General features: G+C 40.2%; 1 protein-coding gene across 2 annotated transcripts in view; it reads left to right on the forward strand.

Moving 5' to 3' along the window:
* The window catches only part of LOC110951382 (1-phosphatidylinositol 4,5-bisphosphate phosphodiesterase beta-1), a 187,684-nt gene that overhangs the window by 163,876 nt on the left and 4,677 nt on the right, over positions 1-19,131 (forward strand). The window contains exon 33 of one of the 2 annotated variants that reach the window (XM_051960678.1): positions 678-702. The exons of the other annotated variant lie outside the window; for it this stretch is intronic. Coding sequence (XP_051816638.1) covers positions 678-702 — 25 coding nt within the window. The remainder of the gene's footprint in view (positions 1-677; positions 703-19,131) is intronic. 2 annotated transcript variants of the gene reach the window in all.

Raw genomic sequence — 19,131 nt, forward strand, 5'->3', positions numbered from 1 at the left:
AGGAAAAGCACTCTGATTAAAAGTATGTTTAAAGAAGAGACATAAAAGAGGTCACCGACTCAGCCGACCTGATTTTCTCAGGCACATTGTTCTAAAGCCTCGAGGCCAAGACTGCAAACACTCTGTTCCCCTTTAATCTTCAGCCAGGCCTCTGAAACTGGAGTTATGTGTTCTATAAAAAGTAAATACAGACACATGTAGTGATTTTACACAGATTAACGCTCAGTTGTTTATGTTTTGGGGCTATTTTTTCTCTGTTGCATCGATAAAAACAGCTGTATGTAACAAAAAACTATGCATGTTGTGCTTCAACTGAAACAAATGGGGCTGTAATTCAGCACGTCATCCACTAAGTGGCAGCGTAGGCCAGGTTTAGAGGGATGCCACGCTGTAATTTGAATCCAAAAATGTCTGTTGTGCATTGTAGTCAGAAGATTGTTGTGGCTTCTTATAACAATACATAAATTTGGTTTGTGATCCTATAAAGTTTAATGCTAATGTCAAAATATTTGGTTGTCTGCAGTTGTTTCTTCACTGCGTTAGTGGTGTTTTTAGTGTTCTTCCTGGCTGTTAATGCCATCATATCACTCTGAAGTGGTTGCTCCAGTGTGTCTATGGGAGAATATGAGCTTTTCCTTGCACTGTTTCCAACCCTGTCATTGTCGCTGTCATTGTAGGACGATTGTGCGGCTGCAGATCATGGTAAGAACAAAGTCGCACCCCAGCGTCGACCACTAATATAGTCTAAGTGTTGCAGTATTAATACACAAGCTTTCAAACATGATGGCTGCTGAGTGGCAACAAGTAATCGTGCGATCATTGAGAGCTGCCAGACTTTACTGTGATGCAGAATGCTCTCCAAACGTGTTACTTATCGCAGCATTTTAGCAGTAATCTGCACAACGCGGCAGCATAATGTCAAAAGAGGCAGCAGATTGTCCTCAGTGTGGTGAGATCACACCTCGGTTGTGTGCTCGAATTTAATCTCCCCTGTCGATGTGTCCTTGGGCGAGATCCTCAATAACAGCCAGAAAGTAAATTAGAAAGATGAGCCTCTCCGTTTTTGGATATTAACAAGGCATAAAAATCTAACTACCGGTGTGTTTTATTTAAAGCGTGCATGTTTATTTCACATTAACACACAGTCCTTCACACAGACTGTGCAGACCCATTTAGAGCTATAGTCATCTCTGGGGCTGCATTATTAATTAAATATTAATCACAACTTCCCACATAGAAATGAACATTATTGACTGCAGTAGTGACTATTAAAATGTTCAGCTCATAGAATACTGCCCACGTAGATAAACCCACTTGGTTTCAGTTTGGGTAAATCTGATTTTAGAATGCATTATTTAGCTTTTTTAAAAATAATTTTTGGTCTCACACTTGTCTGCGTTGCTTGTTTTGCAGTAACTGAAGGAGACTAGAAGCTTCACTCTGTCAACTAGTTAGCATGTGGTGTAGCCTGTATGTGAGGTGTTTAGGGAACACTGGTAAATTGTAGTATCATATAAACAGATACTCGGAAAGTAGGGTGTTTTGGGTATAATTTTATATATATATTGCCGCTGGACATTTGCTCAAATGTAGCACAACATGGAAGCAAAAGCAGTGCCCTGTTTCTTCAAATATGTAGTTATAAAAGGACTGTAGTAATCCTGACGTCAATATAGATCAAAATACATCATTTTCTTTTTTGTGCAGCCCCAGTTGTCTCACATCTAAGATATTTGTAACTTTAATGCATCGTGCTTCTTATGAGTAGATTTTCGTGATTGTGACACCCTTTATTATGTTGTCCTGCTATATCTACTAGATGCAAACATTCTCTTCATGTTTCTATTCTCTTTGCTTGATGATTTTGTCAAAGTGTTTGGTCTAATGCAGAGTGAACTGCCAGTACAGTCAAGATCACTGCAGGTTGCCAAGGACACGCTCTGATATGAGTTGCTATCGGTTTTTTTGTTAGTTTTTTTTTTTTTTTACTGGTGCCTGCATAGAGGAGAATTTTGAATTGATAAAAATTGAGAATTTAGAAATAAAATTCACGAGTTTGGTCATGAGGGTTTCATTTGTTCCGGTATAATAGATATTTTTGTTTATCAAATGCTCAGAAATAACAGGAAAATGCATAATTTTACTGACTTATCGATCTTCTTACATGGGCCGATCATGCTCGCTGTCGTCTGTAATAAACTCCCTGCTTGTGTCATCAAACGAAGACCACAGTGTACATTTTAGTGTGTGCTTTTAAAGGCAGGCATAAATCAGAAGTCTTCTGTTGGAGACGGCTCCATAACCACCCACACTCAAGTGACAGCTCCTCTGAAACCACTCGGTGTGGGAGGTGCAGCACAGACATCCAGCCCAACGCCTCAGCGACATGCAGCAGGACGAGCACATTTTTCCTCAAAGCTGCAGCAGCTAGAAATGAAACTCTGACGTTGACCAGCAGGTGGTGAGTTACGCAGAGGTGGCAGAGTCACAAATGATTGTTTTTGCCTTATAAACAATCTGCTCTGTGCGTGACTCACCCAGGCTTTTAACTTGTCCCTGTGGTGAGCATCATTATCTTTATTGAAAAATCTCGAGCTTCGTGTCACCGTGAGTCCAATTTTGTCGATATGATCTGTGTGAAACGGCGTCATCAGGGTCTAATCAACACTCAGTGTAGCAGGTTTCCTCAGGGAGAAACAGGAAAATGCTGCTGTTTTCTTCTGTTGATCACTTTTGTGCTGCAGTCACATTTCATTCTGTTCCCGGTCGAAGTTTCTCCTCCATATCGGAACTGATCATCCATCAGCAAACCCGCTGTCCCGTCTCCAAATCAGAATGCGGACCGTGGTACATTTAATTCGCCTGAAGAAGGCTATTACATAGTAATCAGCCAGCTCTGTAATGTCTTTACTCATAGAGCTACAGTCTTCTGCATGCAAAGTAAAGCAGATGTCAGAGGCCACAACTCTGGAGACAGTCTGCAGAAGATACGCAGGGTTTTGTTTATTCAGAAAATCTGGATGCTAAACACAGCACTGCAATGCTGCGATGCTGGTTAATTGGCGTTGATGTGAAATCCTGTGACGAACCAAGGCAAACCGTCCTGTTTTCTTGACCTCAGAAGGCCTCAGGAAAGAAATTAAAGGCTGTAATCACTGAGAGCTGGAGGGTGTTTGTTTCTGTCAATAATTCAAGTCTGTCGTTGTCGATAGTTTTCATACTGTTGGTCTTTACTGCCTGAGTCGACGTGTTTTCATTGATCGTGTTCACATGAGGACAGAATCCTGGTTATGAGACTTAACCTGATTTATGTCACAAAATGGCGTTTACACGGAGCTCTGAGAAATTCAGTTAATCTTTTCCCGTAAACATAATGAAAGTGAGTATATCTTTTATCAAGTTTTAACTGTCAATTTTGAAGTATTTACTATTCACAGTTTTGTTAAATTACAGACGACAAGTAAAATCACAAAAAAAGTTTTTGTATAGTTTACATGTTAACCGTTAAAAAAACACTCCAAAAGTGTAAATAATGTCCACATCAAAGCCCGTATTTTTTACGAAAGATAATTAATTCCTTTAGTGTTTGCCAATAAAGTTACACTATAATTACTGTGTTTAAATCACCACAAAATATTGTTATTTTACAGATATTTGCTGTTATTTGACAGGAAAAAGAAAATGGTAAACAATTTAAGTTAATAATGAGGTTATTTTACAAATTTCCCCTGATTTAATTTACAAAATCAAAGTTAATAATAGTTTTAATTTACATTTTGACTGTAAAACATTTTTAAAGATGGGTCAAAACTACACATAATGCACACATCAAAATCTGTATTTTTTTATTTGCAAATAATAATTCTTTTTTTTTCTCTGGCTTTTTACCATGTTTGACAGTTATTTAGTTTTTGCTGATATTTTCACGGCATTTATTATTATTTTTTAATTTATTTTTTGGGCACCTTTGCTGCCAGATTTTCCCATTTTTTAAGAGATTTTAATGTCTTTTTTTTACGGAGTGGTTTCTGTGTGCAGTCACCTGTGACGTTTACATCACAAACCAGCAGTTTAATCTGGCATTGTTATAACTGGTAGCCTAACCTTACATTCATTTGACTGAGGCTATTATAAATGCGGCCACTTTGATTTACAGCGGTCCTAGTGCTATTTTTAAATGCCAGATTTGCATTACAAATTTGCCTTATCCGCCACGACAGGAAATACTAAACATGTTCTAAACATAGAACAAGGGAGCATTGATTGAGGATGTGATGGAAGATATGACAAACGTACTCTACCATGACTGATACAACGGGGTTATTATGACGGAGTTCAGAGAGACTGGCTGGAGGGAAAGTTTCCACATGAGCATAGCATCGTTTTACAAGCTGTATGACAGCTGAACCATTCATGAGACCAAAGGAAACAAAAGCTCCAGTTACATCACTGAGCTGAAGCAGCGGCTCAGTCAGAAACCAGAATGAGATGTACACATGCAGCAGTATCCTTTATTCTTTTAGCTACAAACCCCAATTCCAATGAAGCCAGGACGTTGTGTAAAACGTAAATATAAACAGAATATAATTATTTGCAAATCTTTTTCAACCTCGATTCAATCAAATGCACTACAAAGACAAGATATTTAATGTTCTAACTGATACATGTTATTGGTTTTTTTCCAAATATTCATTTGTTTTGAATTTGATCCCGATTTGAACACGTTCTGAAAAAGCTGAGGCAGGGGCAAAAGACTGGGAAAGTTGAGTAATGCTCAATAACACACTTGTTTGGAACATTCCATGGGTGAAAAAGGATTTGGAAACAGGTGAGTGTTATGATTGGGTGTAAAAGCCTCCAAAAGCCTCTGTCGTACATCAAGCCAGAATGGGGAAGAATTCCACCGACAAAGCTTCAACAAATGATTGAGTGATGTAACACAGTCATAAACCATAGATTATAAACCATAGACTGTATAATAATCTTTTTTATTCAGTCTGTGTGAGAAGCATGCCTCTGTCGCAGCTTTTTTAGAACGTGTTGCAGGCGTCAAATTCCGAATGAGTCAATATTTGAATACAAAAAACAATGACGTTTATCAGTTTGAACATTAAATATGTCTTTGTAGTGTATTTGATTGAATACAGGTTGAAAAAAGATTTGCAAATCATTGTATTCTGTTTCTATTTACATTTTACACAACATCACAACTTCATCGGAGCTGGGGTTTTTGGAGTTCTGGTTTCTTAAATCTGAGATAAATGCTGATTCAAGTTTCTGAAATTGGGAAATTATGTTTATGCAAACATATAAGTGTGATACTACTAAAAACTGATCACAATTGGTGTCCTCAGGTCCATGTAAAGTAGACACTTCATCAGTAGCAGAAGGTAATTCCATCTGAAATCATCCAGATCTTTTGTTCAACCGTCTCTGACTTGCTTGAAATGTTTTCATCCTAAACTATGTATATTTAAAATGGTGTCTGTGAAATTCAAATACTTTTCGACATCTTTTTCTTTTTTAAAAACAATGCCTGCAGCCCACTTTTCACAGACTTTTCATGGGGGCTTCATTTTATTTCTCATCTTTCAACTCAGGCTTAGTTGAAGGCTGTTTGATCCATCCATTCTCTATACACCGCTTTATCCTCACTGGGGTCGCGGGGGGTGCTGGAGTCTATCCCAGCTGACTCGGGCGAAGGCAGGGGACATCCTGGACAGGTCGCCAGTCTGTCACAGAGGTTGTTTGATGTATTTGACAAATCTTACAGATTCTGTATCAATGATACGATGAGAAATAACAGTGGCATTTTCAGGCTTTTATCTTAAATAGTTCTTGAGATATTGGAATTCAAACAGCCTCAAATTTCAATGTGTGAAAAAACTTACTAAATGTGATTCGACAAGCAATTTTTAGAAAAAAAAATGTTAGAGATGGATGAGCAGAGTTAATTCTAAAAATGTGATGATTTAAGGTCAGGAAAATTGTTCAAGAATGTTTGATAGTTTCATTTAAATGCATGAGATGCTAACGCCAAGACATCACTAAACAAAATGCAAAGTTCATTTGCATCAACAAACCCTCGTTGTGCTTTCTCGCTGGCTCCTAACAACCTGTCATGGTTTGAAAATGGAGCCCGCTCACTCTGCATAACTCTTCCCTCGGCTTCCATATAGGCCTCAGAGAGCAATGCAGGGCGAGGGGTCTCCATTATGAAGGTATAATAAGCCTCGCTGGTGGAGGCCAGCAGGGACCGACGGTTGCCCTTGTGAGCGACATATTTGCAGCCTCTCACGGTTGACGGACTTGATGTAGGGGGCATTAGAAGGCCAGCCACTGGAAACCTTAACGTCAGCACGTTCTTTTACTTCCTTTCTATTTAAAATGTATCGAGGCAAGATGAATTTTTTTTTAAAATATGTTTTTGCTTGTTAACGTTAGTATTAGCTGTGTGTATGGACTCAAACGGTTAAGTGAGGTGGTTAAATTCAAAATAAACTTTTTTTTTCCGCTGGTCTTTCTGAAAAAAATGTAATTGAAAAATCACCAATTATTACTATATTGACTGAAATTAAACATTTCACCATGATAATTGCTTCAGCTTCACTGTCCAGCCCAAATTTGTATGTATCATAGTCTTTGTACCACTTTTTGGCTGTCCTGATTTCACATTTGACTTAGTTATCACCAGATGTATCAAGGTGAGATTTATCCTATTTGAAATGTCTAAAATTATTAGCTGTGTACCTTGACAAAAAGGTTAAACTGGTTGAATTAAAAGTAAGGTAGCTAAATTCAAGCTAAACTTGTCTTTTCTGCTGGTCTTTCTGAAAAATATCCCTTCAAAAAAAATGATCATATATTATTATGCTGACTATAAATCATTGCCAAGTCCTAATATGTATCTGTAATAGTGATTGTACCAACTAGTTCCCACCACATGAATGGTGCTAACATTCAGCTGTGTTGAATCTAGTTCTAGTGTTTCCATCTCTGCCTAATATTATGTAGATGTGCCCTTGAACAAGTCACTGAACCCAGAACTGCTCCCACTGAGCAGGTCATTGCCCTTCCATGGCAGCTCCATGGCCATCTGTGTGCGGATGAATATGATGAATTATAAAAGGCCTTCGACAACCTCTGTTAGTTCAATTAAATCACTGGAGAAAAAAACAACAACTCTATTAGTCATTTAGCTCTTGGATGGATGTAAACAACAACAGACAGACGCATAAACACAGAAAGCAGCAGACAGGATGTTAAAGGCTCCGATGTGGGATAATGGATGTGGGCATGTAACCAAGGCTGAGCTAATATAAAAATACTGTAGTGTTTGGTGTGTGTTGGTCTTTATGAATCGGAGAAAGGAAGATACAACACTCTTCTCTCTCTCTCTCTCTCATGCAGTTCTGACCCAGTTTCTCCTCTGGGCTCAGAGCTGCCACTAATGGACATCTATAACCATCCCCGTTGGAGACCCTGAGAGCTGAGCGGCCCACTACAGTGGTGTTTGTGTGTGTACTCACATGTCGTATACCAATCTAAAATTACGTACAGCATCTCTGTGGTGCAGTCAACCCCTAATGAGTCTTCAACGAGTGCAATTTTTAAATATTTTCAACCTGAACATGTCTAAAATGCAAGATATTTGTTACTCTCTCTCGTCGCCTTTTGCTTTTAAGATCCAGGCTGGTTATAGTATAAGGATCACAAATTGAACAAGGGGGGGTTATAGAAGACAAAAGACATGTCAGACTTTATCGCCACTCCCAGCATGTCCACTCGGGTGTCACTGTCTTGTTAATGATCCAATCAAAGCGCACCCCAGGAGTCATCGGTGCACAGAAGATGCTTCCGCTCACCTCAGCATCCGACATGTTGCTTCCTCTTTTCTTGGTCAGGGTCACATTGCCATATGTCTAGCCGCAAAGATCCTCACACCTCTTGTTGATTGTATTTTTGGCAGAGCATAACTGTCACTTGTGTCGCTTGTTATCCTCCAACTTGTACAACGATTGGCGCCAAAACAGCGCAGACTTTTTGGGACATGGAAGTTCTTTGGTGTCATGTGGTTTATTACATTAAGACGTTGGCAGCAGATCTGTTGGGTCCTGTTGGGTTTCGGACTCATGCGCTCTTGGTGTAACAAAAAAAAACAGTCACATGAGCTAAACTACTGGCCAAAATAGCTCTCCATTGTCATGCCAGAGGAGGTGAAGGAAATAAACAAAATAACCAATTACGCTTTCAAATTTACCCTTTATGTACTAGGAAAGTCAAGAGGTCACGCTTCATTTTCAGTCCTACGTGTGCATTATCATAATCTTTCTGTTGTGAAATCAGAGGTGGTTTAGTTCACTGCTTAAAGGAAATGAGGCATTGGGTCGAGAAAATTGGGAAAGTTCATGAGAGTTTTAATCTTGCCACCAAACCAACCTTTTGAACCAGATTCTAGCATGACAAAAAAAACTTTTTTTTTGGCTGAACTGCAGGCTGCATTAGATTGGAGACAAGCCAGGAAAGGAATTGAAAATGTAGGGGAGTTTGGGGTCTGGGTTAACTCTTGTCAACGATATCTGTATCGGAGGCTGCACTTTTAGGACTGCACTTACTAGATTCACGTCTAGAGCCCTTCGTTTTGAGACTACACCGTCTGCTGCAATGGATAATAGCCAAAGTGCACGACTTACGGTTTGAAAGGCTTAAATTTTAATGGCTCATTCAAGGACTGCTCCGCACAAAGTGCTACTTGATGTCCGAGTACTTACAGTTTCACAGGTTGTTCCACTCGAAATGCTACTTGTAGTTTGGAAGGTTTTTGGCGTCCTAACAGTGCTTTCTGGCAACTTATGGATTCAAAAACTTCATTAAAGACAAAATACGACTTCGTGTCCGAATTTTTTCCACCATAATAGTACATCTGATGCATTTACCTGAAGCTATCAAACATTCAATCATTGCGGTTTAATTGCTACTGAAAAATGGCCAATTGCTTCTGGATATTGCTATAATTTCATCATCATTGCCTGCTTCTCATCCTGACTGCTCAGACTGAGTAAACTGAAGCAAATTAGTGAAAAAGGTGTGTTATAGACTTTGTACATCCTTGATTCCATTCCTCAACTCCTTTGGTGTTGCATCTTAGTTCCTCCTTCAAGAGATACGATCAGAGAGGAGTCGAAGCAACAAGTTTTTCATTAACATTTGGCATAGCTGTCCATTGTTTTGTTATAGCCTATTGCTGTTTTTTTTTTTTTTTATCTTTGTCAGACAGTCAGAGCAGTGTTCATGATATACATTATTGTATTTAATTTATGACACTGGATGCGGTGAAGTATAATAGAATCGTGGCACGCAAAAGAGAACTATATCAACAAAGAGGAACATATATTATGATGGAGCGAAATATGTAATATATACACATTTGTCAGTCATTTGTCATGAGTGTTGAAAAGACTTCATCTTTATAGCTCTTCCAACAGACCTCCTCCATTCTCCAGGTACTTTTTAGGGACTGAGACGTCCTTCGTGATGGTGCCCCAGGTTTAATTTCAGGGTCACAGGCAGGAGATCTGAGGAGACGAAGAGGCTAAAATCAGCTTTTAGCCTTTTCAGGACCTTTGTCTCGTATAGGAGCTTAAAGCTTTCTGAGGTTTTCTTCTTCAACCATCCCACATGTGGTCGGATCACATTTTTATTCAACCTGTAAAGAAGATGTGGTGAAAAGCATCCTCGCCTGGAGCAGGCTAAAAGCTTACCAGGGCATGTTGTAATTACTCTGCGCTAGTCATCTCTTCCACACCTTTTTTTTTTTTTTTTGGCTGTGAAAGAAGTATGAAATAGTGAGAAGGCAATATGCTTCACAACATGGTGCGTTGGCGTATATGTGTGCGTGTGTGTGTGTGTGTGTATATGTGAATGTGTGTTATTACGTAGGAGACGTGCTGCTTCGTTCTTGATTAACTAAAAAGGGGAAGAAAAAAATCTCACGGTGTCTCCCCACTGTGAAAGCCTCGATTCAACACGCAGAGCCACACGTGTACATACACACCCGTTCATTCGACAGGCGGGAGTCCTGCTCGGTCGTCATGGAAACTCGGATACCCCCCCCCCCGCCTCTCTCTCTCTCTCCCTCTCCCCCTCCCTCCCCCACCTCTCATATCCTCTTCTATCCTTCAAGACTCCTTGCAATCTGTTAATTTGGAAGCGAGTTCTCGTGACGCAATCCCAAGGACGGTTACCGGAGGTGGAGGCAAGAAGCGGGGAGGACGGATGAAGAGGAGGATGAGGATGGAGGGGTGAAGAGCTTACAGGTTGGGGGAGACGTGGAGGCCCGGAGTTGAATAGAAAGAGAGCTCGTATCTCCTATCCCGACTCTTTCTGCGTCCTCTCTCTGGCTGGGTGGTGAAGAGGTGGCCACCATGTTCCCTCATCACAGACTTTGATCTGCATCATCTCTGCCTGGCGGGTTGCATCAATAATGCACTTATGCACGCAAACACGCACACACACGTGCATGCACGCACACACACACAAAATACCCACAGGAAACACTGCGTGCAAACCAGAGGCAGCAAAGTAAAATCCATTGTGTATGTGTGAGCCTGCGTCCATGTTACACGCTTGGTTACTCTTCTGCTCTATTATGCTAGCTGCTATTTTAGATCAGTGCACGAGTGTTCATTATGTATGCCCACATGTGCTAATGAAGCTCTCTGGGGTTGTGCTCTGTCTAAGGAACATTTGCTGCCGAACTGTCCTCTCTGCAGTGGGCTTTGCAAGGTCCTTTCACCTGCTATTTATTTAATCTGCACCCATTCTTAGAGAGGAAGTGTTAATGTGCATTGTGGTGGCAGGTTTGCACATTTTGAGCTACATGCAACAGGCACAGTTTGTTGGTGATGTTTGAGAACACAACAAAAGCTCTCTGGAATGTTGAATTTTATGAAAAATTAAGCTGCATTACTTTTAAGAGATTAGTACAATTGACATAAACAAACAAGGCTTAACTCTGTATTTTCCACGCTTATCCTCTTCCCTGAAATGAAAGGACAACAAGCAGTGATGTTCTTCTGCAAGCAGCAGGGTTTAAAGCTGCACCAATCAATAATTTTAAATTAACAATGGATCAAATGTCTGTGTGTAACTGGAAAGGTGTTTCTACATGAACTCAAAGAGAATTATTACCCTGCTCAGTCGTTTCTCTCAGCTGCTTTCAGCTCTTTGTTTTTGTGATTTGAAGCTTTAATCTTTCGCTGCCGCAGTCTTTCTTTCACCACTTTTCCAGCTGTGACACACAGATGTTTTCACTTCTCACAGACTTGTTGTCCACTACCTGTTTATTACAGCAGTGACCCTAATTTATTGTGCAACATGAACACTTAAAAATAAAGATCTATGAATGAAAACAGAGTTAAAAGTGAATGTTGGACTGCTGGATGTGTCTCTTTTTGAGGTGATAATACACTGATCAGCCACAGCATCAAAACCAGCTGCCTAATGACGTTTTTGTCACCCTAGGGAAGCCAAAATAACTCTGAAATGTTAGGAATCAGAGCAAATAAACTAAATTAGAAATCTAGCTTTTATGTTCACAAGGAAAGTCAAGAGATCGCACTTCCTTTACAGTCCTCCAGTTGCTCGCTGGCAAATTCTGATCTTTCTATTTTAAAATCACAGGTGGTTAAGTCTTTCGCTCAAAGAAACATAGGCATTGGTTTGAGAAAGTTGTGCGGATTTGAATCTTTTGAATCTGAGCTTCCATGGTTGCTTGATTGGATGCATTGTCCACATGAAAGATGCTGTTGTCATGTAAAGGTGTGTTTCCCTGGACAGATATGTAGGTGGGTGGTATGTGTTCAAATAACATCCACATGAATGCCAAATACTATGCATGGCAACGGCATAATCAATGCTGTTCACTTTGCAGTAAGTGGTTTTAATGTTGTGGCTGATTGGTGTCTATCAGGGTTTTGTTTAGAGCTTGTTGCTTCACTGAAAACAATTAGAATTCATTTCACCGTTATATATAAATGTTTTAAAAATTCTACCTTTTACATCATCTAATTAACATCCACATCTGAGGGAAAAACATTCCCTTCAGGCACATTCTTCACAGCTATCGTTCCCTTTTGAACCGAACCTTTTAGGGGAAACACTCTTTACTGTACATACATGGTGGAGATATGCAGGAGTGATTTTTTTTAAATTCTTGGACCTGAGGAGAGGAATGTACGAAAAACTCCTGCAGAGCAGCAGATAAATTATCTGAAAGGAGTCTGAAAAAGGGCACTGAAACACACACACACACAGTTGTAAAAGCAGTCAGTCTGTTCTGAGTAGCCGCTACTTCTGTCTCTTTCATTACTCGTGTTGTTCTTGCACTGGACTGCCGCAGTTCATTTTCATACTTATGACCGATACAGTGGAAAGAATGTAAATGAAAGAATGGTGTTCGGTGTCCCCGTCTCTCTCTCTCACACACACACACACACACACACACACACACACACACACACACACACACACACACATGCATACACTCATGGCTCGCTTGTGTTGAACCGCCTTTTTCCTTCAAACGGCCGGTAAAGCTGACAGGGTTGTGACCGTGTCTCATCTCAGACATGGGGTATTGGATTTAGCCTAATTGGGCTGTGTTTGGGTATGAAGGTATATCTCAAGGTCACACACACATACACACACCTATCACACATCGCACAGTCCCAGGTTTGTCACAGAATACTCTCAACAAAACCAGCGTTCAAAGACCAAACTGAAAAAGCACACATTTCCCCCAGAACTCCTGACTGTGACTGTAAGTGGAGCTACCGTGGCTGCATGCTGAATGTGTAGCTCTTTGCATTGCCAGCTGAAGGCTTTTTTTTTGCGACGCTGCAGCAGGCGTTATGTCACGGCTCAAAGCAAAGAATTAATTTGGCTCTTCGGAGGCCTCTCTCTGCTTCCCTCGATAGCTCCTCAAAACGAGGACAGCTGGTGAAGAAGGTCACTGAGTGCTGTATTTTAAGAAAGGCAGAAATGTGTGCATGTGGTTTGTTGACAGATGACGGGTCTTCAGAGATGAGATACAGATTGAGAAAAGCTACTGCGGCCACTGGTTTGGGGCCTCACAGGGACTGGACCACACACACACACACACTCACACATACATATATTTGTAACCAGCACACATACGACAGCAAAAGTACATAGAATAAAAAAGTAAATCTACACTTAAGCAGCACTGGATTTGTGAAAGATTTCCTTTTACATTGTATCTTTCAGTCTTACCTGAAACTTAAGCTTTTATTTTCACAGTCAGCCAGTAAACAATTTTGATGCTTTTAGCCCTCTGAACACCAAACATTATTTGTTCCTGTCATATTTCCACATACTGTGGGCTCATTTTTCATTGCAAAATGAAGTTCTCCTCTATGGAAACAGCACAACCATGGGTAGGAGGACAAAGAACAGAAAAATGAAGTTTTCTGTCTAGTTAAACAGTGCCATATTACTGCCGTAAATCCTAAAGATTTTGCAATCTTGTCCACTAGATGCGTTTTTCCCTCATGTAATTGTGTTGTATCTGAAAATTGCCCGCTTGGTGGGTGTGTACTTGAGGCCAGTAGCCGGTTTTCAACTCCTGCCGACCTTAATCTCGAATTATGCTGCCCGATTGGACCAACGCATCAATTCGGGAGCTGTCTGCTCCTGGATTTCAAGCCAGACCAACATGGTGGCTCGATCGCAAACTTTCTCTTTTCTTACAAAAACACTTCTGCGAAAACTGTTTTTGAATTTATTTGAGGCACGAAATAACCTGTGCAGCAGCTGAATCTGTCCTCGTTTTAGTTCACCAATGGCTGATTTAGACTTCTGACGGAAGTTTCATGATGTGTCGGAACCCCGGACGCCGCATCAAATTTGCATACAGTAGAAATCGAGTCTATGACAATGGGATGCCGGAAATTGCCGAATCTCGTAGACACGTACCTTTATTGCACTTCATGGTTTGTCTGATTCTGACAGATTTGAAGACTGATATAGCAAAGTAGCGAGATCTTGGTCAAATTGTTTGGCTCCCAGTCTGATCTGAATCATTTAATATTTAGCACTGTGGGAGTTTAGCCGGGCTGCACAGTGGAGTGGTGGTTAGCACTTTCGCCTTGCAGCAAGAAGATCCCCGGTTCAAATCCCGGTGTGGGCCTGGGATCTTTCTGCATGGAGTTTGCATGTTCTCCCTGTGCATGCGTGAGTTTGCTCCGGGTACTCCGGCTTCCTCCCACAGTCCAACAATATGCTGAGGTTAATTGATTACTCTAAATTGCCCGTAGGTGTGAATGCGAGAGTGATTGTGTGTCTGTATATGTAGCCCTGCGACAGACTGGCGACCTGTCCAGGGTGTCCCCTGCCTTCGCCCGAGTCAGCTGGGATATTATCCTCACTAGGATCTAGCACCTAGTGAGGATAAAGCGGTGTATATAGAATGGATGGATGGATGGAGTTTAGCCAGTAAAGGGACACCATGACAAAGTCTTCTGTGAGTCATAATGACCTCTGTAAAATCAGCACAGGACAAATATTCAGCGTTTTCAAGTTGTATTATAATGAAAATCATTTATTGAACGATAATGCTGCATTAATTAAGACAGCTGTTTGAGTTATGACACCTGTGTGACAATATGCAACAGAAGCAGAAGACCAGACTTCGGTTCGTAGGTTAGATTCCTGTACCAATCAATTTAAAATTGCGTTGAGGGCTTGGGACGTCCTTTACCGAACATTTAATTCACTTAATTCACAATGTCTTCTGCTCTAGATAGCATGTCTGATGCCAGCCGACATGAAAGAATCATTCAAACTTTCCTAAATGAAGGCAAGTTACTGAAGACCTTTCTCTATTTATCTCTCATAGATGGACAACATTTTGCTCGTTTTTTTCTTTCTGGTATTTTTAGAAGCAGACAAGCAGCTGGGCCGCATTCCATGATCTATACTACAGTAGTATATAGAATGCAAGGAAGAGATTCAGTATATGAGACATAATATGTGAAATATAATGTGTGAAACATATCCAGATGTCGCACTGCAGCTGGTCAGATTTTGCAGTTTGGAAGCCATCATGCATATCAACAAGCTTTATGTTGTAGCTCATTTCACACTACAGCCTACGATGGTCATAGTTGAAGGTGCATTACTATGGCAAAGTGGTATCTCCCAGTTGTATGCATGCTGCATGGAACGATACTTGCTTTGTACGCCTGCTGCAGTATGTTAGTGTGTGATTAGGAACACTGCTGTGGTGTATTTCCATCTTTTATGCTGTTTTTTTAAATATCTGTAGCCTGTTCTACCACCTTCTGACAAACTACACAGCCTGGTTTATTTGCTCTAAAGCACTTAATGGAAACACATTTTTTTTGCAACTTTTATATTAAAATTCATTTCACACTGATATAGAAACATGACTTCCTTCCCTCTATTTCCTTTAGTCCTGTGATTTCCTCGCTGCTGCACTGATAACACGTCAGATGGGAGCCACAGATCGGGGAAACTCTCAAAATACCGCAGCTCCAGCAGTCTGGTCTCCGATCCGTGCGTCTCTTTTTCATTCATTCAGACTGTTTGTGGCTCGAGCTGAATGCAAAGCGGCGTCTTCATCAGCGCCCCGGTCCTGGCAGGCGGCTGTTAGCTTCTGAGCCGCCGATTCCACGTGTTTGGGAGAAGCGCCTGGCGCCCCTCAGACTTCTGGCCTCTGCTCCCACCTCCTTCTCGTGAGGCAGGGTGTCATCTGATGGGAGTAAGATGACAGCTTTAATCAGAGGGCCTCAGCAGGCGGAGGAAGGCAGCCTGCACACATACAGGCCACACAGACTGTCCCACCCCTAAGTAGGTCATGCGCAGTGCAGATCAGGGGGAGTCGAGCCGCGGTGCATCTTTAGCCATCTGGTTTTGATGTGCTGAATGTCCGCTCAGTGAGACCCACTGAGAGAGTGAGAAAGGAGAGAAAGAATGGAAAAAATGACAGAAAGAAAGCGAGAGAGAACGATGGAGGGAGGAGGAGGGCATGTTTCAGAGAAGGTGACCTTGAAACGCTGAGCGCGGTGGGGCTTTCGTCAGCTGCTGCTCCACTCAAAAACATCAGAAAGACACAAGTCAAGAGCTCCTTAATTTTACGAACAGCATCAGTAGCTGATGCAGTCTGGGCTTCATTTTAATCAGCAGACACTCAGATGTACTAGTAAGTATATGTGCCACGTTGGTAACAGTGCTCTGTAAAATATATAATAAAGCAATGTTTGTTAAATTTGTAGCATTAACAGATATAATTCATTTTACACATTTTCTCTAATAATAAATTCTAAATTCATAAAAATGTGTTTTAATTTACTAGTTAACTGCAGGAAAAACATGAATACAATATAAATGAGTGAGTTGCATAAAAATATAACCCCCATACAGTTACCTCGAATGTAAAAATAAACTATAGAGTCCAAAACCATTGTTTGTACCAGGTTGTAAACATGTTTATTTCTGCTCTACAGTTAGACATTTTAACATGAAGGTCTGTGGGGATTGACTCGCTTTTGGAGGCAGCCTCAAGTGGTCATTAGAGGAACTGCAGTTTTTGGCACAGTGTTGACGTAAATTTCTAAGCTTGTCACCGGCATTTTAAATTTAAAAAAAAAACAATTAATAGCTTCTTCTATTGACACAAAGTCAGAAAAGGTTCCTACTCATGTATAGATTTGATACTTGGAGGTAGTGTGAATATAAGCAAATGAATTTCAGTCCGATTTATAGGGGATATATCAAATTGCTATGGCACTACTCTCAAAATAAATGGATGTATTGTCTCATTAACTGAAGTGGAGAGGGCAGAAAATTGCAAAGTCAAGAGCAGGAAAGTCTTTGACCTTCATTCTCTCACCTCTTCTCTATTCTTGAATTTTCCAGTGAATATTCAGAGCTCCTCTTTGCCAGCTGTGAAGTTCGTGGACACCATATTGCCAGAATGCGAGGGGAAATTTTATGTGTGAAGCTTCTGGAGGTGTATAAGAGTCTCTAAGTTTGTGCAGATTTATATCCACGTCGCTGCTGAGATTGTTTAGTGTTTTAGTCTTGAGTGGGTTCTCATTTGATTAACGGAGGCCTCTCAGACAAGATATGGATCCTTTAGAAATTCTCAGGTATATTCGATCCCTCATATTGCTGACGTGACTGTTATCGAGCCGCACGACTCTGACACCATTCGTCTTAGCAGCTTTTCTTTTAATTACTGTTTTCCCGTGGGAGCCAGTCGGGTAGTTAAACAGAAATCAGCATTACAGCAATTATTGGCTCGCAATGAAATGAATACAATCTTGTCATCTGTAATCATTGGGGGCGTCTATGCCTCGGAGAAAACAGCTTCTCCTTTCTGTTTCTCTGTGAGGGGAGGGAGTGTAGTACGTGGAAACACAGAGAATCCTGGTCGGCCTCAGTGGACCAAAGTAGCTTCTTAACAAAGTAAGTCATGGTTGAAGGCCGTTTCCTATCAGAAGTTCTGTTTGCAATCTTTCTCTTGAGGTAATCGAGTGCCATGGAAACAAGTAGGTTTCTTAGTAATGTAATCTTCAGATGTGATAAAGTGTCTGCAGCAGTGTTTGATGATGTTGCTGTGAAGGTTGAAATCTTTAATGGGGTCGCTCATTCTTACAAACCCACAGAGAATTATTGCACAACTCTGCAGCTCCCCTCGGCTCTTTCAGCTCATTGTTTTGGTTGTGAGTCGGTTCACCCTCAACGCCGTCATCAGCGTCTTCTCCAGACAAGTAGGCTGCTGCTTCCAAATCAAACCCCCCACTGCGCACCGCTCGGGCTTCACCGAACACCAGATGTAAAGTTAAAACAAAATTCAAGAATTATGAAATGTGGACCCTGTTTTCCATCTTTTGGATTCTGAATTATCAATAGGAGCAAAAAAATTCTTGGAAATTCTCCAATATTGAACAAGAGACTTCGAACAGGCAACTGTAAAAGGACTGAAATGTGATCCTTAACGCACTACAATTATTATGTGACTGGATGTAAACACAAATATTAATTACCAATATGTTCTGTGACGGCTGCCAGTTTGAGTGGCTTCACAACATAAACAAAAAATATCCTGTATGATGCTCTGTTTATTTTATCAACTACTTTGCCTGCAGAGGAATTAAAGCAAGTCGCACCTCATTCCACTTTATGTCAGGGTTCAACTGATACATTTATTTCAGACTGATTATCAATAATCAAGGATATCACATATGTTTGAAACTCATGAACATTTGCAGTCAAAACAAATTAAATCTAAGAAAACAATCAGTATAACACAAATTCCAGCGCAAAACTTAGTTGGAATGCTTTTCGTTTGGATGTTTAATAAAAGAGAACTTTTCAGCATTTTCCTTCCATGTGGATAGGTGACATTTGTGATGTGATCTTATCTTTGATTTTCATATTTTAGGAGAATATACCTGTAAAATACAAAAAAAAAAAAAAATGTTTTTATAGCAAATCTGCTTTAATGGTGCAGCCCATGTATGCAGCTTTACACTGCAAGAACCCGTTATTTTATAACAAGGTTGTGCAATTTTAAACAGTTTAGAGTGTTAAATTAGTTAAATAAAACACAGACCAATAAAGTTGCTTTCTATTTGTAAAAAAAAAAAAATCTGGTAAGAAGAATCTGAGAAAAAACACTTGTCAAAATACAGTAGATGCTGAAGATTCAAAAACGTTTAACTCCAGTTACTGTATGTGGCACAAATACAGTAGACAGCTGTTATTGAACACTTAGAGCTCTTCTCTCGTACACATTTAAAAATATACATCTAAAAAATATCACATATAGAAGTTGTAAAAGTAAAATGCACTTTAAATTCAGTTTTCTTTGTTTTTCCTAAAGAAATCTGTACATCGGCAGGCATATATTGTAGGATGATTATATTATTAAGGAAAATAACATAATTATGTAGTTATTGAAGGATACCAACATTCAAATTTGTGTTTTAAATGTATGGATGTTGCATTTGATTGATTTTCTTATATTTAAAAGATGTTTTCTCACAGGGGAATTTTGCAGTTTTGTTTTTATTCAGCCTTGAA

Source organism: Acanthochromis polyacanthus, chromosome 16 (genome assembly GCF_021347895.1).
Source record: "Acanthochromis polyacanthus isolate Apoly-LR-REF ecotype Palm Island chromosome 16, KAUST_Apoly_ChrSc, whole genome shotgun sequence".
Lineage (NCBI taxonomy): Eukaryota > Metazoa > Chordata > Actinopteri > Pomacentridae > Acanthochromis > Acanthochromis polyacanthus.